This window comes from Natrix helvetica, assembly GCF_964273705.1.
Source record: "Natrix helvetica genome assembly, chromosome: 2".
In the NCBI taxonomy this organism is placed as follows: domain Eukaryota; kingdom Metazoa; phylum Chordata; class Lepidosauria; order Squamata; family Natricidae; genus Natrix; species Natrix helvetica.
In genome coordinates this window covers 245,637,163-245,662,859 of record NC_138552.1, presented here as the reverse complement: position 1 = coordinate 245,662,859, position 25,697 = coordinate 245,637,163, and the positions used below count along the sequence as shown (strand labels likewise).

The 25,697-nt window shown below is 39.4% G+C and overlaps 1 protein-coding gene across 2 annotated transcripts in view; it reads right to left on the bottom strand.

Annotated features, from left to right (window-relative positions):
• INTS7 (integrator complex subunit 7) overlaps nucleotides 1-25,697 on the bottom strand; it is a 45,092-nt gene that overhangs the window by 5,135 nt on the left and 14,260 nt on the right. For both annotated transcript variants that reach the window (XM_081944169.1, XM_081944168.1), the window contains 11 exons: nucleotides 24,984-25,101; nucleotides 23,456-23,590; nucleotides 22,523-22,620; nucleotides 20,884-21,123; nucleotides 17,487-17,624; nucleotides 16,761-16,967; nucleotides 10,062-10,256; nucleotides 7,855-7,958; nucleotides 5,538-5,606; nucleotides 3,897-4,029; nucleotides 2,617-2,715 (listed from right to left, as the gene is read on the bottom strand). In XM_081944169.1, the coding sequence (XP_081800295.1) occupies nucleotides 2,617-2,715; nucleotides 3,897-4,029; nucleotides 5,538-5,606; nucleotides 7,855-7,958; nucleotides 10,062-10,256; nucleotides 16,761-16,967; nucleotides 17,487-17,624; nucleotides 20,884-21,123; nucleotides 22,523-22,620; nucleotides 23,456-23,590; nucleotides 24,984-25,101 (1,536 nt within the window). The remainder of the gene's footprint in view (nucleotides 1-2,616; nucleotides 2,716-3,896; nucleotides 4,030-5,537; nucleotides 5,607-7,854; nucleotides 7,959-10,061; nucleotides 10,257-16,760; nucleotides 16,968-17,486; nucleotides 17,625-20,883; nucleotides 21,124-22,522; nucleotides 22,621-23,455; nucleotides 23,591-24,983; nucleotides 25,102-25,697) is intronic.

Sequence of the window (25,697 nt, the reverse complement as noted above, 5' to 3'; positions counted from 1 at the left end):
GTAACCTTCAAATAAATACAAACATAAGAGAATATGTCTTTTGCCTCCCAAAATAATTGACTACTCAACCTTATTCTCCACTTTGATTAACAGAGGTATGCAGATGTTTTATGCGACATCTGCTATGAGCCAGGAAGTTAGCCTAGAACCTTCTACATTTACTACTGAGTTTATCTACTACATAAATTAAAGCAGTATGTAAAATGTATTGCAAGTATTCCAAAACCAAACACTACACCAATTGTTTACACATACTTTTATGGGCATGAAAGATACTTCTTAGATCTGCTTGTCGTGAAAAATTTTGAATTTATGGGCAGTTGCTTTTAAAAACACCACTAAAACATTCCTAAAGTCTCATCCTCTGTGCACACCAATCCATATGCCCATGACCTATTTATTGAAATTGTAGCAGAGCACAACATGAAATATTTCTTTGGGAAGGCAAATAGTCTTGCTCTTGGGTCTGCTGGCTGCTCATTTTCCTTAACCACCCTAATGAGACCTGTGCCCTGACACATTTTTCTCTCTACATATGCAAGCATCAGAGGTACCACAATATTTAGAAAGAGGACTGAAGTGTAGCATTTAAACTGGATGTTAGCATTTACTCATTTACCAGTACACCTTTCATTTAGGAGAAAGATTGCACTATTTCTCAATAGAAATATCACACAAAAATCAAATCACAGAGCAATATTTCACTATATAATCTTGATAAAATACAGCATGGAAAGTAAGCAGAGCATGACTTCAGGAATTCTTTCCAAACCTTTGTCACAGTGACCATATGTTTGTGTTTTGTGTGTTCCCTGGGAGGCAAGGGCTGCATACTGCATACATTGTGCTCTGGGTCATATGATCCAAATAGAGGAGATGCTGCTTAAAACGGAGCAGCTGCCAAGATTCCACATTGCTAGCCAACTGTTCCTTCCACAAGAGTGCACTGTGGGAATTTTTCAACATTTTTTCCTTGCAGCCCCTGGCCTGATCTGGCCCCATTTACAGTATCAATCATTCTTTTGCCAGCTTCTCCCCCATACCCATTTGGCCCTCTTTGGTTCAATTTTCGAAGAGGTATTTTGTTGACAGACAAGAGTTTTAACCCCAGAATCTTTCTATGCAATCTCATGTTGGATTGGGGGGGGAAATTAATACATAAGTACTTCTTTTGCATGTCTACATATGCTCTCTCTGTGACGTAATACAAGGTGACTAAGGTCTCTACTGAACGTGGAAAACAAGCATGCATTGATATTAGACAATAATTGGAAATCATTTTTGGCTATATTGTGTCAAGGCGCTCTCCATCAATGAATGATTGCCTTTAATGTATGATCCATTTATAGAGAACATATTTCTCTAGTAACATGATTATTTTATAAGCAGGATATATGGTTAATAGACTAGAGGCATCTGACGCCATCTTATACCAAATGGATAATCAATAAAGCAACCATGAAGCAGCAAAATAAAGCAGTAAAAGAGACCACAAGAATTTAAAAGATCAACACAAACTATTGGAAACCGTCAAGCTTGCAAGCAAAAATCAAAATCATCTGAGAAATTGCACCAAAAACTGGGTGCTGAAGGGGAGGGAGGGAGGGAGGGAGGGAAGGAAGGAAGGAAGGAAGGACGGACATGATCCAACATCCAATATTAATTCTGTCATTCTTAATTATACAGCAGTCACTACTATGTTCCATCATTTTTTCTGCGCATCTACTTTCTACTCCATCTCCTTCCTTCACCATAGTTTTCCTGCCATCATCAGCTTGGGATGACAAAAACCCAGATAAAACCAATATAATTTTCCAGTTTGGAGGAAGCAGAAGCACAACCTTACTAATGTCTCGCTTTCTCTCTGTTCGGCAGTGAGACTGATTAGCCTTCTGAAATTGTTTTCTATTAAAAACTGCTACTTATTCTGTGAATATTATATGTGTGAATATTATATTTTACATAGGCTTCATTCAGTCTTTCTCATTATTAACCAGAGTTAAAAAAAAAAAGTAGGGCAACCCCTCTACTTAAAAAAACAAAAACAAATCAGAGAGGTGACCTAGACCTGAGATACTCATTCAAGCTAAAGAAACCAAATTGCAAAGTGCTACATTACTCTATTTATGTAAGATAGTTTTATCTTGTTTTATTTCGCCATATATAGTTTTTCAAATTAAAAAATACGATAAAATGCATTAGCCAGATAACGGAAGCAGCAAAGCAAAAACATCCCCAACATCAATACATTAAAAAAGCACCACTTGCTTCAAAAGAAATATCTTTATTTGCTAGAAAATGTCTATGTCCATTAAGCCACAAGGCAACAATGAATTGTAACTGAGGATCTTCATAAAACTATCTCGTAACCCAAGACAGAACACACACACTGATTTAATATTATTTTTTAAATCAAAACTTTATTTCAGATATGAATTCTAGTTCAAATATTTCATTAAATGTCTAATCCAACATCTTTCGTAAATCAGAGCTTAGGCAGCAATTGGTTGTCCCCACCTCATTCCAACCACTTCTGCCAGCCTGCTTGTCTAGGAGTTATAAATAACATTTCTTCCCCCCAAACTGCAATTATAACTAAATACAAACATAGCTTACCTTAATGCTAGTTGATTGTAGCTTCTGAAAAAAATACCTCTGAAATGACAAGGGGACCTTCAGCAAGGCAATGACTGCACTGCATAAACAAGCAGTTTGCTAGAACAAAAGAATGGCAAGTCTGATCAGAATTATTTGTTTCACAAAAGGAATATGAAATATCATGAACAAACTCTGGGCATTAATACTTCAGTTCCTGGTGCTTAGGAAGCCTAGACACAACATACTATTGATCCAAAAAGCTCCAGAGATAGGAAACTGGAGACAGAAGAAATCTGGAAAAAAAATTACAAATCCTAAGAACACCCTTGTCTTTATACTGAACTGGGCATACTCGAGAATATCTGATGTTGACAGTCAGCATCAATTTGGTGCTTATCTTAACTTATTCTAATAATCTTCCAATTAGCAAAATTATTTCCTTGCTTGGCTAGAAGATTGTAGAAACTGAGGTCTGAAGCATGCCACCAAAGGCTGCACTACAGTCAACAAAAGTGGCCAGCAAGATATGGACCTGAACTGAGACCAACCTTGTTGGATCAGATCAAAAATCTAAGTAATCCAGTATCCTGTTTGGTCAATCTGATGGTCTTTAGGAAGTATGCAAACAAATACTGAGGTAATTGTCCTCCTTCCAGCTGTTCAGGTGTTATTGTAATTGCAGTTTTTCTTTAGAAGTCTGTTTTTTTTCATGAACATAAAAATTCAAATCTAAATGCACAATAGGCAAAAAAAAAAATCTGAAAATATATGCTGTCTTTTCCAAGGGATTAAATAAAAATGGCTTGAAGAACATCTAAAACCTTGATTTTGTTCCAAGTACAGAAAATAGAGTAAACTCAATGCAACATTGATTATTTGCCACTTCGTTTTTGGAACAAGTATAAATGGCTAGTATTCATAGACGACTTAGCCAATAAAAGAAATACTAGACTGGTTAAAAGCTGTGCTGAAACCCAATCAGTATTACTGAATAAAGCTAAGATAGAACAATTACATAAGGTCTCTGGCATGCCTCTACAACTAAACCTTTTACACAATGCTCATCATAGCATGAGAGCTTGAAGTATATTTTTAAAATGCAAGTTCTGGAAAATGAAATAAAATTAGGCAGAAAATAGTAGTAGTCCTACTTTTCTATTGAAGAATATTTTGATTAAATATATGTAAATACGGTACACATAAAAAACCATATTTAGCTTTTTCAGTTTGAGGATTCTGTTCCTTTATCTGAGGCCAAATGCTGGAGTGTTTTCCATATAATAAATGATATTACTTGCCATGTAGGATACTGGGGCATATTTTTGGTTCAGGGCTTCCACTTCTTCCAACACATGGCCAAACACAGACATCATTCTCCTTTCATATTCACTTGCAGCATGGGCCACTCCAGTAGAGCCATATTCCTGAAAGCTGTTTAAAAAGGTAGCTATTCAAGCTGTATTTATTTTATCTTTCTTGCAGAGCACTTTGTGTACAGGCAGACTTTGACCTACAACAGTTCATTTAGTAATTGTTCAAAGTTACAGCAGCAGAGTGACTTATGACTATTTTTCACACTTACGACCATTGCAGCATCCCCACAGTCGCATTATCAAAATAAAAACGCTTGGCAACTGGCAGGTATTTATGACTGTTGCAGTGTCCCAGAGTCCTGTGATCATTTTTTGCAACCTTCTGACAAGCAGTCAATGGGGAAGCCAGATTCACTTAACAACCACAGTGACCCACTTAACAGCTGTGGCAAGAAAAGTCATGCAAGGGGATAAGTTCACTTAAGACCTGTCCCACTTTAACAACAGAAATTGTAGCTCAATTGTGGTTGTAAGTTGAGGACTACCTGTATTTACACATATTTGAAGCATCTAGTTGAGATGGTTAACAGAAAAAGGAATATCAATTGTATTACTTATGCAAAATTAAACACAGAAAACACCCTATACCAAGAGTAATATTCCTGGATAGTTTCTGGTATTCTATTCAATATTGGAGCCATTATGTTGCTTAAATCTTCATAATAGTTTTCTTTTTCACAGTTAACATCTCATTTTCCTGAACATTTAAAATTCTCCAAACCATCTGGGGTATATCTCCAAGTCCAGCCTTTTAAATAATGAATTGAATAAGTGGTGACTGCTCTCAAATCACTCAGATTTTAGGCTGAGCCCTAGATTTATATGGATTGATGATGAAGTCTAACAGGATTAAATCAGTGCTGAATGCAATGTCTCAAATGCGCTCCAGCACCTTTTCTAATATTGCACAGGAAATACGCAAATGCTCGCTGGCAGAAAATAATGGGAAAAGCACTTCCTGAACCAGGACATTAGAGACATGTTTCTCAATCCTGACAAATTTAACATATGTGGGGTTCAGTTCCCAGAATTCCCCAGTTGCTAAGGTTGAGAAACACTAAACTAGAGATAGTTTGCTCTTTAGATTCAAGCTGAAAAATTGCTTGTATATGTATGAACTTTGGAAAAAATAAGGCCCATGTCCACTCCAAAGCATCTGTGCAGCTTTAGATCAAAGTACAGCACATCCCCAGAAGAAATATTCATGTAAGACAGCTGTTTTCCATAAGTGTACTTGAGGACCCAGATTGTAGGGGACAATATGCTGACATTCATTAACCAATCAGAGTGTGCTGTAAAACACTGTGTAGCTGTATATATGTCTAAGTGCTATTGCTACATTGCTTTCATAAAGAGTTCAAGAAGCAGCTGTTGAATGCTCTTTTACAGAAACTTTGTATAGCTTTTATTTTATAACATAACTGCTCAGATGAGCTTTCCCCAACCTGCTTCTTCCAGATAGGCTGGACTTTAGCTCCCATAATATCCAGCCAACATACAGCAGGAACATGAATATTAGTGAAAAGATTAGGAAATAAAAGAAAGACAAAAGGCAATTAGGTATACCTTGCAGATTCAGGATCTAAGATCAGAGCTTCAATTGCATGTGATATTAATAAGCAACTCTGCTGCTGCCTGAAGTATTGTTAAAGAATATTAACAAAGAAAATTTACGACCTACGTTTTATATTATCTTACGTAGAAAAGGATTTGAATAGTGATGGGAAACTGGAATTTGTTACTCATGCATGATGTATCTTATAGCATTGAAAAGTCAGTCTACTTATTTGAATGAGACACAAGTATTCTTATAACCTGGGGACATTTTTCTCTTTTAACAGTGGTACAAAACCTCAGAAGAAGTTGGCAGTTGGTGATACAAGACATAAAAGGTCTGAATGAACAGATCACAGGATATGGCTAGCAGCCCAGGGCAGACATATGTGCAAGCAAAGAGAGATCTATGCACAGTTGGAAGTTCATTTGTAGCAGCAGTTCCCATTGCCAAAAGAATAAATGAAGCAAATAAGAGTCTTAAATAACAAAGTGGAAGAAATGGGAGAGTCCTGCTTTCCCAAAGCAAAATTAAACATATAATACTGCCTTTAAAAATAATAATTTTACACTATTTCCTCTTGGGTTAACAGAAAGCATATTTTGCATATACAAAATTGCCTTCTCAATGATTTGCATATGTAGTTAGAGGAAAAAATCAAATCTCAGAACTAGAAAAGAAATATCTGGGCTTGTGATGTAGGGTAGAGACAAAATGAAAAAAAAAGCCCTTCAGAATAGTTCTACTTCAGATATTACAATTCTGAGTCTTCCATGTTTTGACTGAATCACATTCAAAACACTATTGAGTATTCTTGCATAAGGTACAATGGGGAGCTCCCTCATGCTTTCTTACTTTTTGTCCTGGGGCTACAACAGTACTGGTAGCTATGCTATGTTGTCTATCAACTAGTAGTGCAGAAAAAACTACTTAGAAGGTGACTTTCTAAAATAACTTCAACATTTTAAAAAAAAATCCAGTCAAACAATGACAACCTTTTTAGATCCTCATGCAACTGAGCCAGGAAATGAAGCAAGCAACAATAATGGATTCACCTTAACGCAACTGCAATTTGCCAGTAACCTGTGCTCCACAACACAGCAACAGCAGCTCTGTTAATGGGTAATCCCAAGGCCCAATTTTTCACTTGGTAACTCGTCAACAAAACCCCCAACATATAAATGAAGAAAACAGGGTGGTTTTTATATTTGGCAATTGGAAGAAACCATATGTACACTGCTTGAAGTTCATGTACAAAATACATTTTTGCATCCAGCAACTTACCTCAAAAAGAAAGCATGATTCACAGAGAAGATATAGCAAAAGCAGCGTGGCATTACTATCTGTAAACTATTAACTTTCTAATATCAGTAATGGAATTTATGTCTCAAGTTTTAATGGCTTTTGTACTCTCCAACCTTTGGAGAAATGAGAACAACAATATGGAATGGAATGTCTTGTTTTGCTCCCAGCTCAGAACACAGCTCTGAAGTACAGACTATTTTGTCCCAAACGTACTTTTTTCAAGAGGCAACTGGATTTTTTGGTTTTTCTTTGAAGACGTTTCAGGAGAGCTGAAGAAGCTTCTTGGATGAGAAGCAAAACATCTTCAAAGAAAAACCAAAAAGTTCAGTTGCCTCGTGAAAAAAGCGCCTTTCGGACAACCGTGACCTGGATGACTCAGAATCTTCACAGATACAGTTCTTGGGCAAAGAAGAAACTTGCTTTGGCAATCTTACTTGTGATAATCAAATACAGTCACTAACAGTAAGAAAATATGGGATGGGCTATATCAAATGGAACAGAGCTTAAATTTTAAATTAAATTAAAAGATGTACTTTCAGTGATGAATTCTGGCAGACTAACCGTAATGGTGGTCTGTTTTTAACTTTAAAAATGAATTTGCATGTGCAAACTGTAAGTATCTAAGAATTGCCTGCACAAATTTACTTTTCCCTAGCTCCCATGATAGGTTCAAGGGAGCCTCTTTGGGGGGAAAACACCCAAGCTCTGGTTGTTTAAGAAACAAGATAATCGAATTCAAACAAGAATAGCTTCCATATATACAATACATTATAAGACAAGGCAAATCCAAGCACTTACAGTAGGGTTTTAAGGGGTTAGATGTTTATAAAGATTGTAAGTTGATCAGGGTACAGTGAAGGTTAAGTTTTAAGTATAGCGAAGTTAAGGCACCAAATACCTGTCTACATTTTTCAAGCATCTCTGTTCTTTTCTTTTAGTATTCATAAATAACAATACAATAGAGGCTCTTGTATTAAATTACAAGATTTAATTTTTTTTTTCATACTATAAGAAGCAGGATACAGTTCCACATTTCTCAGAGTTTCAGAGTCTGCATCAAAAGAAGACTGATAGAGATCGCTGTATCTTGCTGCAAGGTTTCTGAATTCTTCCATGGAGAGTTTCATCTGCAATAGTACAAAGTATAGGCGAAACAGAAAAAGAAGCACACACAAAAAAGACACTGGCCATGATTGAACATAATACATACAGAATTCAATAAATTCCAAAACAGTTTAATAATTTTCTATATATAACCACTACTTATGATTCCATGCAACTTCAAAACAAACAATTAAAAGAAAATTAGATTACACAACTGAAAACAAAATTATATGACAAAACTATAAAGTCTTGGAGTGTTTTAAGAAATTAACTGCCAAAGACATTCTGAGATGGCTAGCATTAACTTGCCTTCTACAGAAAAATGCACAAAGGGGGAAGAAATATTTTGTGGGAGTTCTCCAAATGTTGGACCTGTACTTGACAAGATCATGCTTTTTATTGAGGTCATTCCAATTTCCATTTAAAGGGGAATATCCAGCAGGATTTCATTAAACATATCTTTAAGTGGTGATGGAAGTAATGCCTAAATAAAGATGAGACAGCCCTTTCCCACCTACTACAAGAAATGTGCCGCAGAAAACAACCATCAGTTTTCTGCTCTCAAAAGCATTGGGTATAGAACAGGGGTGTCCAAACTTGAGAACTTTAAGACTTGTGGACTTCAACTCCCAGAATTCCCCAGCCAGTGCTGGCTGGGGAATTCTGGGAATTGAAGTCCACAAGTCTTAAAGTTCTCAAGTTTGGACACCCCTGGTATAGAATATTGACCATAAGTTACAAGAAGGCAGATCTCAGTTGACATTAAGAAAAAATTTGCAAACAACAGGGATTTTATTACAGAGCTACTATAACTCTTAGGGAGCATCTGTCTTAGATTCCCTTTTTCAGGATCGATTCCTACGACTGAAGAGCAGGTGTTGAAGACTCAGACTCAATGAGTGGTGAAACTGGCAGTTACAGATCTGGAGAATGCCACCGTGTGAAAGACCTTATGGCGCTAGAGATGGATTGGAAAAGTGATAGGCTTTTATCCTTATTTTTCATTTTGCCTTGGTCAGAATGAAGCAAAGCAGGCCTCACAGAACATCTTGAATCCTTAATGTGTCACTTCCTCAGTACCAATAATGACAGCAGAGAGACTTAACAGCTCTCTGTGGGCAGTGGAACATTTATTTATTATTAGAGTGGTGCAATGTATCTACCCATCTTGTAAATGTAACTCCTGATTGATAGCTTAAAAAGATATGGAAGCCATCATATAATTTGTAGGGCATGATAGGAAGCTTAGAGAAAGATAAGGAAGTTACAGTAGCTTTGATTCCGCTTTGATTAAGGCAGGGGTGTCCAAACTTGGCAACTTTAAGACTTGTGGACTTTAACTCCCAGAATTCCCCAGCCAGCAGAGTTGAAGTCCACAAGTCTTAAAGTTGCCAAGTTTGGACACCCCTGGATTAAGGCTTGCTTCAACCTGGTGGCTCACAAATTAAATAAACAATTACAACAAGCTTCTTCAGTAAACAAGTAGTAATGGTTAGGTAACTAGTATAGTACTTTCAGCAAAGAAGAACACTGTTAGCATACACTATAGGAAGAAAATTTGTTCCTATAATGCTACTACTTGTGAAGGAGCCAAAGATCTGGCAACAGCAGTGGGAAAACTAGTTTTCCTTATAAATCACTCAAGGAACCTGAAGATGAATTGAGAGAAAAATAACACAAGAACAATTTATTTTAACAACTGTGTTAACACTTTTGTGGTGTAAAATATATTTTAAGAGGCTTAGTGGGAACTATGTCTAGTGATGTGATACTTGTGGGGGTAAAGTTCCCACCAAACACAGGTAATCCTCATTTAGTAACTACAAATGGGTCTGGCAACTTGCTTGTTAAGCGGTTGCTATGTAAAACTGCCTGCACTTACTTCAGCTTTCCTTCATCCTACATAACTTTAAAGGTTGTAAATGCGAGGATTGGTCATAAAGTTACTTTTTCATCACCGTTATAACTAAAAACAGGCATTAAACGGGGACTACCTGCAATTCTCTAGAATCCAGAAGGTTCAAAGGGGCTTTGCATAGATCTATATCTCATGTGTGTAATCACAGAGAATAATGATAAAGAAGTATGTTCACACAATAACAACACAGGTAGATCAGGTCACTTGCCTGGTTGGAAATACGACCACATCGCTGGAGATCACTGCCTGAGGTCATAGCAATTGTTGTGGCAATGGCAGGTGGGGGACTAGTCTTCAGGCTATTACAGGTGCAAATGAGCTGAGAGAAAGCCTGGAGAAGGTCAATTCGTAATTTAACAAACCCACACTGAAAGCTCAAAGGGTTAAGTGGTGTGCTGGCAGCCTGGGAGGAAAAAAAAATAACTATCAGGTAAAGGCATAACTTGGGAGAGTCATAATCTGAGTCCAAAGTAAGCAAGTTCATAAATAATAATCTAGTAAATGGTTAGAAATGATTTTCCAAAGAGGAAAGGAGGGCTTGTCTAGATAGTGAGGGATTATTTATTAAGAGCAGCAAACCACTTACACAAATGACTGTGCAGATGGTAGCTTCTGCTTATGTTTTGAGATTGCTGCAATTTGCATTAGGGGTGGTGGACTATATTTAACATATAGATTAATAAACCAATATCATTTGCACAATGCTCTGGTTATGGTGACCTGGTATAGTAGTTCTTCACCTACTTCACTGAGCCAATTAAATCATCTTCAGAAGAGAAGAGGAGGTAGGGAACAGGACTTGTTTTCCAATAAGGAATGAACAGTTAATGAATGTAATATTTCAAGGACAAGATGGTACAATGGATTACTGTCCTGTTGTCATGAAATATGTTACGATACTATGGTTTTGTAATATTCTTAAACTCCAATTACCTAATCTGATTCTTGAATTATCCTTTGAATTCAATCTGAGGGAGGCAAGATCAAAGAAACACAAAGAGAGAAAATGCCAAGAGGGCACTTGTAAAGAACATCTAGGCATCAGATCAGATGCTTTTTGCAGTGATGAACATCGTATCAAAACTTTGTTAATGTTGACCACAACACTTTATTTGCCCAGTTTTTAAATATCCTCTTAAAGGGCAGAGCCAAAAACGCTCCAAATAACCAAGCAAACATTTGTCCAGTGAGAGGAATAATTATATCAGCAATCCCCAACCTTTCTGGCTCCACTGACCAGTGGGGGATGCAGGGGGATGGTTTCACATGCACAACCTAGATCCCCCACCTGCTCAGATGAAGCTTCACTTGTCCGCCACTCACACAGCAAAGTTGGGAACCCCGGAATTATATGATCACATTTGTATCAAATAAAAAGCTATTACAAGGTTAATAGAGACTCAACCCGACACTTGTAAAAGCCTTGATGTCCATATATTCTTTCTATTCAAATTATTCCATTTTCATAGCATTGTGCAATTAAATACAAACTGTATTTATAAACATATAAACCGTTTCATTTCTGCATAGCTGAGGTTGACAAATTGCCTTGTTCTGGAGTCAGAAATGACAATTGTACAACACAAGAATGAAGGAATTTAGCTAACCTAATTACGTAAGCCCTTTACCCATTCTTTTCTTTCTAGCACACCGTGACTTGTTCGACGACATAATTTCTATATCCAGAAAATCTACAGAATAAATACAGACAGCCTATGTTTGTAAAAACTCAAAAGGAAATTCTACAAGTAGTCCTTTACTTACAAACACTCATTTAAAGATAGTTTGGAGTTATGATAATACTGAAATAAGTGATTTTATAACTCATCCTTTAGGTTTTGGCAGTCATACCACCCCTATGGTCACGTGATTGCAATATGGGTGCTTGGCAACTGGCTTGTCTTTAAAAATGGCTGTAATGGCCTTTAATCACATGATTGCAATATGTGACCTTCTCAGCCCGCCTTCAACAAGCAAAGTCAATGAGGGAAACCAGATTCACTTAATGACCACATGATTTATTTAAAGACTGTGTGATTAACTTAAAGACGGTGATGATTTGCTTAATGACTGCTGTAAAAATGGTCATAACATTGAGCCTAGCCATGTGATGACAAGTATATCCCTTAGGTATCAAAATTCTGATCCCAATTGTGGTTGTAAGTTGAGGACCATCTGTGATGCTTATATCTATAATATGGATTTCAATATTTAATCATCACATCTATACTTCATTTTTCTTTCATGGAACTTAGAGCCCAATAAAATGGGAGTATCAGAGTAAACTTGGGAAGCAAATAATAGGCCCAGCCTCAGAGGTAAGTGAGAATTTGACCACAGGGTTTTCTAATTCAAAATTTAGTGTTCTAATTTACACCAAATTGGTTGATGAGTCACTTTGTGAATGAAGCTTTATAAAGATATTTTAAACCTCAACTTCATTTCTTTTCCTCATCCGCTTTACTAACGCATCTCAAGATTATGTGGCAAATCCAGCATTTCTGAGATGAATAATTATATATGCCAAAGTATAATTTGGTTGCCAATCTTCTGCCTCGTTAGAATATATGCAGCAGGCAAATTAACCTCTCTTTTTAAATGCTTCAGGAATATGGAACTTAGTTCTATTCATGCAAAAGCCACATTTTTATTAATTAAAAAAATAAGCTTGTGGGAGGAAGGATCTTTGCAGAAAGGAACTTTGGCACTTGATTGATTATACCAAGAATCAAAGATTGCTCAAATTGCAGTCAAAAATGCTAGTGTTCTGACTCTACCTCCTCCATATTCACTCTTGGATGAAAAGTTAATGCATGTATCAGAGCAATTCATGGTGTGCTCACACCTACACTCTTACACAGCATTATTTTGTGGCTGAAATTACTGTGGGAGTAAACTAACTTCACAATAAATGAAGTTATTGAGAGACTAAACACTCCTCCCTCCAACATTTCCCACACTGCTAGTTCAATGAGGGATACACCCTTGAATTTGCTTCTGCAACAATAAAGAATTTTATTGCTAAAGGTGCAAGTTATTTTTTCCTGTTCTTTTTTAAACAGTAGGTTTATCTGGCCTTCAAATAATCCATAGAGTGTAGGCTGTAATCCATGGATTACAGTCTACAAGGAGACTACCAGTTTGGCCAGCCTTTGGACTACGGATAAAAAGGAAGACTAGAGAAGCGAACAAAAGGATATATCAGATAGGATTTTCACATGCACCATTGGAATGCCCCACTAACTGTATTTGGTTCTTCTTGAGAAAGAGAGGAAGCTTATGGAAGCACCTGAGCCTACAGAGGTCTAGGAAATGGTGGAATCTCTAGCTCCTGAATAAGAACACACTGAATCACTGCTGAAATCTCAGTTCCAGCCAAAGCGTTTTCTGAACCATGAGATATAAAGCTTCTCGGGCTGATGGCGCAGGAGGGTCCAGGAGTGAGTGGGTTGTTCAATCCTTATTTGCCCAAGAGACTGAGTCAGAATTTAAGCCACGCCTCCAGCTTCCCCTGCTGATATCCAATTCCGACTCAGTCTTGCTCGAAAAGAGATGGAAAAACTTTTGTTGTTAGTGATAATTGGTTTTCTTTCCTAGAATAGTTTATTTTTTTTTCTTCATTTCTTTCAATTAATTTGATGTCGCTATTGGATGGAAGGTGTCTGAACTTGGCTCACAGGTTCTTTCTTTCCACCTGCTTGTGTTAGAGTAGCAAATTGTATGGGCTAGATCCTGCTGGAGGTCCCAGGTTCCTCAAAGGCAAGCTACCGGCTGGGCCAGCCATCGGAGTCCATTGCGGCTCTGTTTAACTTGCTTCTGATTACTGGCTCCTGAGCAGGCCAGGAAGGTTTCCCTACATTGCCGCTGGCTTTCAGGGGCTGCAGCGGGCGGACATCGAGGCTGCGTGTGCGAGGAGCGCATGTGTGACATGCCGGTGTTCCCGCGTAGCTGCAAGTGGTCCGGAACAAGGGGAGAGCGCGATCGGCACTGACTAAGACTTGCGGAGGGCTGCGTGGCCGACCGGATGATCTCAGGGCCGTTTGCTCACCTGCACCATTGGTTTTGTCCGGAGGTTTCTCCCTCGTGAGTATGAGGCCCTGGGGGCGGCTATTTTTGGGAGAGCTTCTTGGGCGGTGGCCATCTTGGGAAGGTCCTAGTGGCAGTGGCCATTTTGTTAGTGGCCATGAGGCAGCGGCCATTTTGTTGAACCTCCGGGGGGAGTCACATGGTCAGCGGCCATTTTGTTTCCCCTTTTTCTCTGCCACGAGGCTCATTACGACTGCAGGCTCCGGTGAGGTCAGTCACAAATTAACGACCAGGAGTTTTAACGCTGTGTTGGTTACTGAACTGGTCAGGTGCGCCCTTGGGCAGAGAGTTTGTTACAAGACCAGGCTGATTCCTGCGGTGAAAGTAGCTCTGGGGCAACTTCTGCAGCTCCTTCAAAGAGCTCCAAGAAGAGAAAGGGTTCCCCCCAGGATCCTCCTCCATTGGTGAAGCAAGCTCCCTCCAGGCAAGGGGATGCAGGGGATGGGGAGAAGACCAAGCAAGGAGGTGGAGATAAGGCCCCTTTGCCTTCGGTAAGGTCCATCCCCACTCCCCACCCCGTTTGAGGGTGGCTCCACTTTCTCCACCCCCTTCCCCATCCCCTTCCCCTTCAAGGATCTCTGGATCCCCAAGGGCCAGTTCTATCTCACCCCCACTCTCAGAGGTGGAGGACGAGGAAGGTGAGTACCATCCGCCTCCACACATTATGTCTGTTCCTGACCCAGGGCATAGGCATCAGCTGGCACCCAGGCCTGGTCATGACATTGATGATTTTGAGGACTTGCCTAACATTCAATCTCTTATTCATCGAGCCATTACACATGGCGTAGCCCTCCAGGGTCGCCCTTCTGACCAGGCGGACGCAGAGCTGATGGAGGTTAAGCGCAGACGCATCCAGGATCCAGTTGCTCGATCAGACAGGATGTAGAGGGAAGTCTCCCCTTCGCTGAGGAGCGAGGTTTTGCTCCAGGAAGAGGAAGAGCAGAAGGAGATGAAGCTTTCTGATGATGAAGATTTGGCACCGGATACTCCTGCCTTTGCCAGTTTGTTTCCTCCTAATTTGTTCCGTTCCTTGCTATTTAAAGCCAGGAGCACTGCAGCCGATGAAACGGAGGATGGCAAACAGGAGAAGGCGGCTGCGGCCGAGGCCTCAACTTCCAAGGCAGCGCCTAAGAAAAACTGTTTCTTTGTGGAACCCGTGGCGCGGAAAGAACAAAATCCCTTCACCAAAACTGTTTCTGGATGTCATTCAGAAGCAGTGGGCCAAGCTAGGTACTTTCCCCACCCCGGGTGGGAATGACAGATGGTTCTATAATATGGATCCTGATTTCTCCCAGGCATCACAGGTTCCGGAGGTGGATGTCCTTGTGGCCGCCCTGGCATCCCCAACTCCCATGGTGGCAAGTGATGTAACAGACAATCTGAAGGCAGAAGAGGATTGAACTGGCATTGCGTAAGACCTTCCTGGCAGCAACATAGGCAATCAAGGCCGCCTCTTCTGCATCTTTCTTCAATCGTGCCACGCTGATGTGGCTTGAACAAATGCAGGAGCGTGTCCTGGCGCACGATGTAAGGCTGCTTCAAGACATTAGCAAGGTCATGGCTGTGACTCAGTTTTCGGCAGATGCTACCTTGAACACCACTAAGTTTGCCTCCATGGCTCTTTCTTCCTCTGTTTCAGCTAGGCGGATGGTGTGGCTTTGAAACTGGCAGGTAGAGGCCAAAACAAAGTGGAAGCTGGCGGCAGGCCCATGTGCGGGAAAAAAGCTGTTTGGCGAGGTTCTGGACCCAATCCTCATTGAGGATAAGAACAAACATAAGGTTTTGCCTGCCACGACTAAGAAGCAGGAACAGAAGTATACAACATATACACGTAGGGCACCCTACAGGGGTACTGACACAGACTATCATTATCAGCCTAGAAATTTTCAGTCACGACAGAACAGGGAGTACAAGCACCCTCGGGTACCACGAACCAGTGAGTTCCCACCCTAGGGACTGCCGCTTTGGTGTGTCCCACTCCTGGACTCTCCTGCGCAATCAGCTGGAGAAGGAACATTGGTCCTACCTGAATGTTCTTCTCAGCGTGGCACAGGACAGTCCAGGTCCCACCCTAGTTATTGTTTTTGGTTAGGTCCGGGTTCCCGGGGGCTAATAATGCTGGGGGCAGGGCCTTTTCTTCTTTCGTTTCACTGGTTGGAGCTGCGCCTCGTCAGAATTGGATATCAGCAGGGGAAGCTGGAGGCGTGGCTTAAATTCTGACTCAGTCTCTTGGGAAAATAAGGATTGAACAACCCACTCACTCCTGGACCACCCTGCGCCACGCTGAGAAGAACATTCAGGTAGGACCAACGTTCCTTCTATTGGTTTTCCAAGGACACAGAAGGCTATAGCTCAGAACAGAAGAAATAAAAGAGAGGTAGTTATAGGTAGTCCTCGACTTACGACCGCAATTGAGCCCAAATTTTCTGTTGCTAAGTGAGACTTTTAGGTGAGTATTGCCCCACTTTACAACCTTTCTTGTCACAGTTGTTAAGTGAATCACTACAGTTGATAAGTTAGTAACCCAGCTGTTAAATCAAATCTGGCTTCCCAGTTGGTTTTCCTTGTTCAGAAGGTTGCAAATGGTGATTGCACGACCGTGGGACACTGCAACCGTCATAAATGTGAATCAGTTGCCAAGCATCTGAATTTTGATCACATGACCATGGGGATACGGCAAAGGTCCTAACTGTGAAAAGTGGTTATAAGTCGCTTTTTTCAGTGCCATTGTAACTTTGAACGGTGACTAATTGAACTGTTGCAAGCCAAGGACTACTTGTACTTTGACCAACAGCTCTGCAAAAGAAAAAAAAATACTGACCGTTAAAGAAGCTATTCCTTTGTGATAAGATTTTAGTGACTCAGCGATGCAAGAAAGGGCAGAGCTGTAATCGTCCTCTTGCAGCCCGGTTAAGCACTGCTCTGCATGGGAGAACTCCTTCAGACTGTTCAGCCAGAAGTAGAAGTGTTCTGAAGCTACCTGAGTCAGCAGGCTTTGATAAAGCTCTTTGGCCATGCCATGATTGCCCTACAAAGGGTAAATGCAAACAGATGCAATTTGCAGGAAGGCAGCAGAAAATTCTCTATACTTAAACATAGGACATAACAATAAACATGTATCTGAAGCAGCCTTGCAATAGGTAACTTGAGTATAATCAATCTTGTTGGCAACCTTCCCTTCTGTGCTGTAATAGTGCCTGTGCTAGAAGCATGACACCTCCCCCCCGGCACGCACGCGCACACACCCTGCCCCCGCGCATGCATACATGGCCCCTCTGCACACACCCCACGCCCCATGCACAGTAGAGACCCGACATCCAGCTGATTGGTAGGAGATGTACGTGCATGCACGGTGGAGCTGAACTAGGGCGACGGCTCGTGTGCCCACAGAGAGGGCGCTGCATGCCACCTGTGGCACGTGTGCCATAGGTTCGCCATCACGGCTCTATATGATTTTCTCTGAAACCAAAATTTCTATAAATCATAGGAGAAAACGCAAATAAATTCCTGTATTAAGAAACCTGATTTAGAACTATGGACCACATACCATTCTTGAAGCTTGCCTGGCTATCCTATAAGCTGTCCATCCATTCGAATCATTTTCAAGCTGTTGCTTGATAACAGCTTTCACTTCAGAAGATAGTGTCTTCTGACTGGCAACGAATATCACAGTAGCAAGAGAAACCTAATGAGGAAAAAAAAGTTAAAAGCAAAAAATTGAATAAAAAGTAATCCACGTAAGGGTTTGACAGAATGCTGAATTGGATGAACATCAACAATTTGATTATAGGTAGCCCTTGACTTACAACAATTGGGACCGGAACTTCAATTGTCAAGTGAAGCAGACATTAAGTGGATTCCACCCAATTTTACAACCTTCTTTGCTGTGGTTAAATGAATCACAGAGGTCGTTAAATGAACGACATGGTTAAGTGGAATTTTCTTTGAGCAGTGGGTTGGACTGGAAGACCTCTAAAGTCCCTTCCAACTCTGTTGTTTTGTATTCTATGAATACACTACCCAGTATAATTTTCAAAGTGTGGTCAAACCCAAATCTGAATAAAATCATCATACTGAGAAACACATTCTCATTTTCTATAATGATTCTAATCATTCCATATAATGAGGTATAGGACTATTTTCCCATGATAGAATAAAACTTCCTTCCTTTGCAGCTGTCAAACATTATGGCAATTTTCTAACTGAAAAAAAAATCTCTTGTGATCTCAGGATAGGACCGACTGTAGCAAACGTGCACCCATTTACTTTGTATATATAGGCATTCCTTGACTTACGACCACAGTTGGGACCAGAACGTGCAGTCACCACGATCATATATCGAGTTGGACTCAATTTTATGATGAGTTTTATGGTGGTCATTAAGTGAATCCCAGTTGTTAAGCAAATCACGCTTGCCCAATAGATGTTTTTTCTGGAAATTCATAAAAAAGTTGCATATCACAATCATGTGACAACAGGACGTGCAATTGGTTGCAAATGCAAACCGATTGCCAAGCGCCCAAACTGCAATCATGTGACCACAAGGGTTGCGTAATGGTCATAAGTACAAGTGCAGATTTTAAGTCACTATTTCCAAGGACATTGTAACTTTGAACTAGTATTAAAGAAATATTCAAAAGTCAAGGACTACCTCTAAAGTAACACAAGGGTCCCCAACCGCTGGGCCATGGACCACTACCAGGCTGTGGCCTATTCACAACTGGACTGTCGTGTGAGTGGCAGGCTGGCACGCACACATTCGTGCGCATGTCAACTTACAGTTGAACTGCATGTGATGGGTGCCAGCCCATCACTTGCGCAGCTCGGTTCCCCTCCCCTCTCCACCAGCTGAGCCGCCAAACTGCAAGGGTTGGGGACCACTGATATAACAGAGTTAGCATTTGCAGTATGTTCTTTGCAGTAATGTTCTTTGCAACCTATGTTCTTTCCCACATATTAAACATCAAATTTATGACTAAGGTAAAAGTTCCCAAAGAACACAGAACTTATGTAAGAAAATCAGTTATACTTGTTAACAAATATCCGTATATTTTTAAATCAGTTTCCATAGCATGTTAAGAAGTGATTAGAAGAGTCAACCATAGTGTGAAGTTCTCACATTTTCTACTACATTTGTTAAGGCCAGCCAGGCCAACCATGTAAAATAGGTGCCATATACTGGGAAGAACAAGGATTGGGAACAGTGATACTGTTGCTTGTTTTAATAAAAAGTTATATTGAAATGGGCTTTTACATTTCCATTGTCGGCTCAATGAGAAAATTCACGTAACTCTTATTTTCTACATGGGTGTTGATTTATTACCTTCATTTTAAAATGCTTTTCAGGATATTATTTTATTTTAACCATCTTTTTGATTATATTCTTTCTCATTTGCCAATACAGCCTCAAGGCTATTTTCTTCTCTTACATTTCTCAGTCTGATTTTTTTTACAGTGCTGATTTCTTCTTGGGCCCTTCACTTTGCTCTCTACTGCAGACATAGGCAATCTTCCAATGACTGAGGCTACTCAATATGTGAGGTGGATAGAGTACTTCAAAATGGATGGGGCTATTTCACATATTTATTTATTCATTTGAATTTATTAGCTACTCAAATCCAATGGGCATATGTTGGCAGGGCTGGGGTGTGTATGTCTCAGTTGTTTTTCAATGGTGATTTATTTCTAGGGGTTACATTATATTTTTCATCTGCTTCCCTCCTCTAAAATGAAGGAAAATATGCTTTCAGTTTTCACTAATTATTGTCAAAAGCATACCCAAAAGAAGGCTCAGGGGCTATAAACAGCCATTGCTTGGTAGCAATAGCAATAGCACATTGACTTATATACCACTTTACAGTGCTTTACAGCCCTCTCTAAGCAGTTTACAGAGTCAGCATATTGCCCCCAACAATCTGGGTTCTCATTTTACCCACCTCGGAAGGATGGAAGGCTGAGTCAACCTTGAGCCTTGTGAGATTTGAACTGCCATATTGCAGGCAGCCGGCAGACAGCAAAAGTAGCCTGCAATACTGAACTCTTACCACTCCGCCAGCACAGCCTGGTAATGTTCCCTCTCCCCATTCATTGCTTCTTCCTTCATTATTCTTTTTCTTTCTATGCTGCATCTTTCTGAATGATGGGCCCCTTCAAGTAGGGCCTTTTGCCTTCGATTGTTTTGCTTTGCTTCCAACACAAAATGTCTAGTCTGTAGTCACTATGCAAATAATATTGTTTTTTAGACATCTTACTTACTTTATGGGATTTCAAAACATCCAGTGATACCATTCATTAATTTAAGCACTCTCTGATATTTTGTTTACTGACCAAATGGAATGACTTTTGGAAAGTTCAGCACAAAACTAGCTGGTCAGTGCAATTCTTTGCTGTTAATCCCTCAACTCAGTTGGTAAGGATCGACAATCCTAAATTAAAACCCCTTGTATCCTTCCATTTCCCTGAATAGGAAAAGGGCATTTGAAAAGCCCTAGATTCCTCATGCCTATCAGGTTTGGGAACAGGTTGTCCTTTTGAAGCTCAAGGTGTAGGAATAATTTACCAATCTTAGTGGCATCTCTAGGGGTTTTTATCAGCAAAGATCTGTCAATTTTCTCCTGGAAGAGCTGGAGAATAAAAACAACCTAATCATAGAAAAGGGGTGGTCAAAGACAGCAATTTTATAAGGGTGTCATGCTTTCCATTCCATTTATCAATACAACAATTTAAGTCAGGGATATCCAACCTTGGCAACATGGACTTCAACTCTGGCTGGGGAATTCTGGGAGTTGAGTCCACAAGTCTAAAAGTTGCCACCCCTGATGTAAGTATTGAATACATTATTAGACAGCAACTAGTTCTACAGAATGTTCATCAAACATTTATTCTATCTATAATCCAGATTCATTTGTTACCGAGAAGAAATATTCTGAATCTGAGTTTCTTACCAAAAGCTCTTGCTGTTTATTGGCAGCAGAACAGCCAATCACTTTATAGAGATTCATTAGGTCTCCCAGCATTCCATCTCCTAAGACAGGTAGCTGCATGGCAATGGCTGCCAAACAATGGCATATGAGAATTCTAGCAGCATCCTGAGCACGAGGCAGCTGTGTCAACAAGGACTCCACGATGGATTGGCTCAGATGGGGGTGGCTCTTGGCCAGCTTCACCATACAAGTAAGCACTATCTGCATGAAAACAAAATGGCACTTTTTCAGCTTTCATGATACCCTAGCTGTTTGTTTTAAAAATCATATCTACTGTAGATAACTTACAACAGGGGTGTCCAAACTTGGGAACTTTAAGACTTGTGGACTTCAACTCCCAGAATTCTGGGAATTGAAGTCCACAAGTCTTAAAGTTCCCAAGTTTGGACACCCCTGACTTACAACAACAATTGAGCCCAAAATTTAAGCTGCTATGTGAAACTTTTGTTAAATCCTTTTTGCACTTTTATGACCTTTCTTGTCACAGTTGTTCAGTGTATCACTGAAGCTGACAAGTTAGTAACATAGTTGTTAAGTTTATCTAGTTTCCCCATTGACTTTGCTCATGCGATCACATGACTCTGGGAGATGACAACCATCGTAAATATGAACCAGTTGCCAAGCAATGGTCATAAGTGTGAAAAATGGTCATGCCACTTTTTTCAGTGCCATTGTAACTTGAAGAGTCATTAAATGCATGGTTTTAAATTGAGGACTACTATCACAGTTTTTATAACACAAAATAATCCGAAGCAAACTGCTTATTAATTCCTACATACTATTTGGGAATCAATGTATCAATTTGGATTTAATTTTAAGCCAAAGTTTGGTGTTATGTTGATAGTTATAAATTGCTATTCCCCCCTTTTTCGCCTCTGGCTAGTCAAAATGCAATTAGAAGACTCCACATTTAATAGTATAATAGCAATGTCTCTGTATATATTAATAATAGGTAGGAATGCCTCCGCAGACACTTCCTTGGGTGTGCACAAGCCATGTTTCCTATCTTATTTTAATTAAAAAAGATTATTTGACATTATGATCCTCTGATTTATCTGTCTACCTGACAATGTCAAACTACATAATCCCAAAATTTGGATGAAGAGCCAGGACACATCTCAGCATAAAAATAAAACCAATATTGGCACCAGCCAGAGCAACATCACTAACTAAGTTCTCTCATGTGCTCTGCAAAACATGCTATTCCCCATTAACAAGACCTGTAAAAGAATTTCCGTTGAAAATCCTGATGACTGCTTCAGTCTGTATAATGGAAAGAGCACATTCTAATATAAAGGACTCAAAAAGCATTAACTGGTTTTTTTTAAAATCTGGAAGCAGACTGGAAATAAATGCAATTATTATTAAATTTTCTTCCAAACAATTGCCCTTGCTTGTTCACTAACTGCCCGTTTTGTGTAATCTAGGACAGCCGCAAATAGTGAGGTAACAAATAGTGAGGTAACAAACCACAAAGATGTCTAAAATAACAAATAATAATCGAAGTAACAGATAATTATAATAAAACAAATATTCGGGAAAATCCTCTTACATCAATTAGTATGAGAGACACTATTTTTTTAAAAAACTTACAATTTACCTTTAAGGTTGCTTCGGGAGATGAACTTGGTTCTTGGCTACAAAGAACAAGAAGAGATTCAAGGCCAAAGACTGCATCTTGTTCCAATGGCAAAAGTTCTGGGGGAAAGATAGATTATCTTCAATCAATCAGAATAGAGCTGGAAGGGACCCTGGAGGTTTTTTAGGCCAATCCCCCCTGCTCAAGCAGAAGACTCTATACCATTTCCAATATTTGGCTGTCCAGTCTTTTCTTAAAAACCTCCAATGATGAAGCACCTACAAATTCTGAATGCAAGAGTTCCACTGGTTAATTGTCCTCACTGTTAGGAAGTTTTTCCTTAATTCCAGGTTGCTTCTCTCCTTGATTAATTTGTATCCATTGTTTCTTGTCTTGCTTTGCCTTCTGGTGCTTTGGAAAATAAGTTGACCGCCTCTTCTTTGTGGCAACCTCTGAAATACTATCATGTCACCCCTGGTCCTTCTTTTCTTTAAACTAGATTATTATTCTTTATATACTAACTACCCTAGTCACTATTATACACAGGACTATGGAAAATTACATTTACAATTATTTATATTAAGGCTCTGCCCTGGAGTATAGAACTCTTATCACATCAACAGAGCATAGCCAAAATCACTCCAAAAACAAATCTAATCTTTCCAGACTTTTTGGCATGTGTTTCCAGCAAAACACAAACAATTTAGTCTGTAAGTGTTTTCTTGCCTGGCACCCAACCAAATGAAAAAGGCTATAAGATTTGATTAGGAACTGGAAAGCAACATTATTGTTTATAGTTTCTTTTTCATCAAATTAGTAAAGAGGAGGAAGCAATAGAAAACAGTGGAACTTAGCAACATTTACACTGCACTCTCAAATGAGAACATGACATGCTATGCTGAGTGTCACGAACTGTTTTGCAAACCGTGCTCCTTCCACACCTTTTGGAATTACCTTTTTCTTGACAAGAAGCAGCTATATTTGTCAGAACACGTACTCCATGTGCTGCAATATTCTGATTATTATGATAACAGCTTTCCTGGGCAAGCTTGACAAGATCAGATGACCTTGCTGTAGTGGACTTTGTTCCTAGGTGAGAAAGGGTCATTTTTAAGCAGTATGGTGCCATTTATTACATGAAACAGGCTTTTTTTCTGCAGTTTTCAGAGGAAAGGGGAAATTAAGATGTTGGTCATATTAATAGTAACGGCAAATCTCTAGGGATGAGTAGATGAAAGCATCCAAACTATAAAAGTCTCTTGTCAACAGAGAAGTAAGAGCAGCATCACAATTTCAAAAGACTACAAGCAGTTTCTGGAAAGATCCAGAATGAATAAAAACAATGCTGATTAGTATCCCTGTGTAATGGTACAAACTTTTTTCAAGATAAATTTAATTGACAATAATAACAACAGCTGTATTATTGAAATACAGTTATTCAATCTCTCGGTCACTCATCATCACGTTTTCTGGATATATCCTATATCTCAACTATCTAAGCTTTGAGCTCTGCACACTGATATGTCTGAACATTACTGACATGTCAATAATTATACATATATAATAGATACACACACATCCTATGTGTATCAGCATATTGAATCTACACCTAAGTGGTGGAAGGTAGATAATAATATAGTGACCGGCAGGATAATCTCTAGATTAAAAGTCCTAGCTTAATTGAGATAGCATGAAGTTACTTGGAGAAAAAGTGGACATTGCTTGTATTTGGGTATACCACTCAAAATCTGACAAAATTGGCAAGTATACTTAGCAATGTACAATTAAGGCTGGTAACCTACTCTAGATTACTGACATGAGGCTGAGTTGGGGAAATGGAGCTGGAAAAAGTATTTTAAATATTTGTTTGGGGACCACACTGAACCTTGAAGAATGAAAATAATTCTATAATTATTAATGTTTAAAAAGAATAGATACAAAGAAAATCATGTTTTGAGAATTTATGAAAATGCTAATAGAGCAATTATGGATGGTGCAACTGGAGAAATATTAAAATATGCATTTGGCTTGCTTATGGATTGGCTGCATAAGTGATGGGAATATGTGGAAGGAGGTCTTATTTTAAGCATGGCAATGGGGAGGATGTTAATTTTTGTTTGTTTGTTCTCATAAACCACCTAAGGGGAACAGCTTGTAAAAAATGGAGGTTTGGTGAAATTCTGTCTGATTAGATATAAGAAATGCAGGGAAATTGATCTGTCCAAAGGAGATATTTCAATACATCCAGTTTTCCTAAGCTTTGTTGACTGTAGCAATTTCTAATAATAACCAGAAATGCAGTTGCATTTCAGTGCAACTTCAGTCGCGAATGTGGCTGAAACACTGCAGTATGATTAAAATAAACTGGACACTTTTCAAGAAAAAGGACTACTCACTAACAGTATTTTTTATGTTAATGCCATAAAGAAACACATAAATAAGAAAAGCATCCCAGGATTAGGCTGATGTAATCTATTCATACCTGGAGCAATGCTGAAGTACTGTTTGATGGCTATTGTATCTGACAGGGTAGAAAGTACAGATAGCATGCCTAGTTTCAAGCTGTCATAAGGAGTTTGAAGAGCACATTCACACAGGGCCTAAAAGACAGACAAGAGAAAAAATAGTTTTAAAGAAAACAAATCTTACATCAACTCTCAGACGATTTACATATACCTATTTACTACCTGACAATTCATAGCTGAGTCAGTGAAGTACCTCTATTGACGAGCATTTTATTGGCCACCTTAAAACAATACTTTGAGGTCATACAACAACTGAGCGATCAAAGCCCTCCGGCACATTATAATTGGGTATTATAACAGTTACCCTGTACACAAGGCGATATTGCGATGGCAAGCAAAAGTGAACAGAGCAAGACAATATGGGTTTCTCTGTTACCATAAAGTTCTTCTCCATCCTGGTCTCCTCCAATGTGTTGGATTACAATTACTATTCCAAGCTATATTGGAAAAAACTAGCATGCAGGGCACAGAGTTTTCAGAAAAACCCTCCATTTTCAAATCTCAGCCCTGCAGAGGCACAAAGCCTATACATCCATGATGGTGAACCTGTGGCACGTGTGCCAGAGGTGGCACACAGAGCCCCCTCTGTGGGCACTCATGCCGTCGCCAGCTGCTCTTCCAGGTTCTGTTGCATGCATGCATGCAGGACAGCTGCTCCAACACGCACGCAC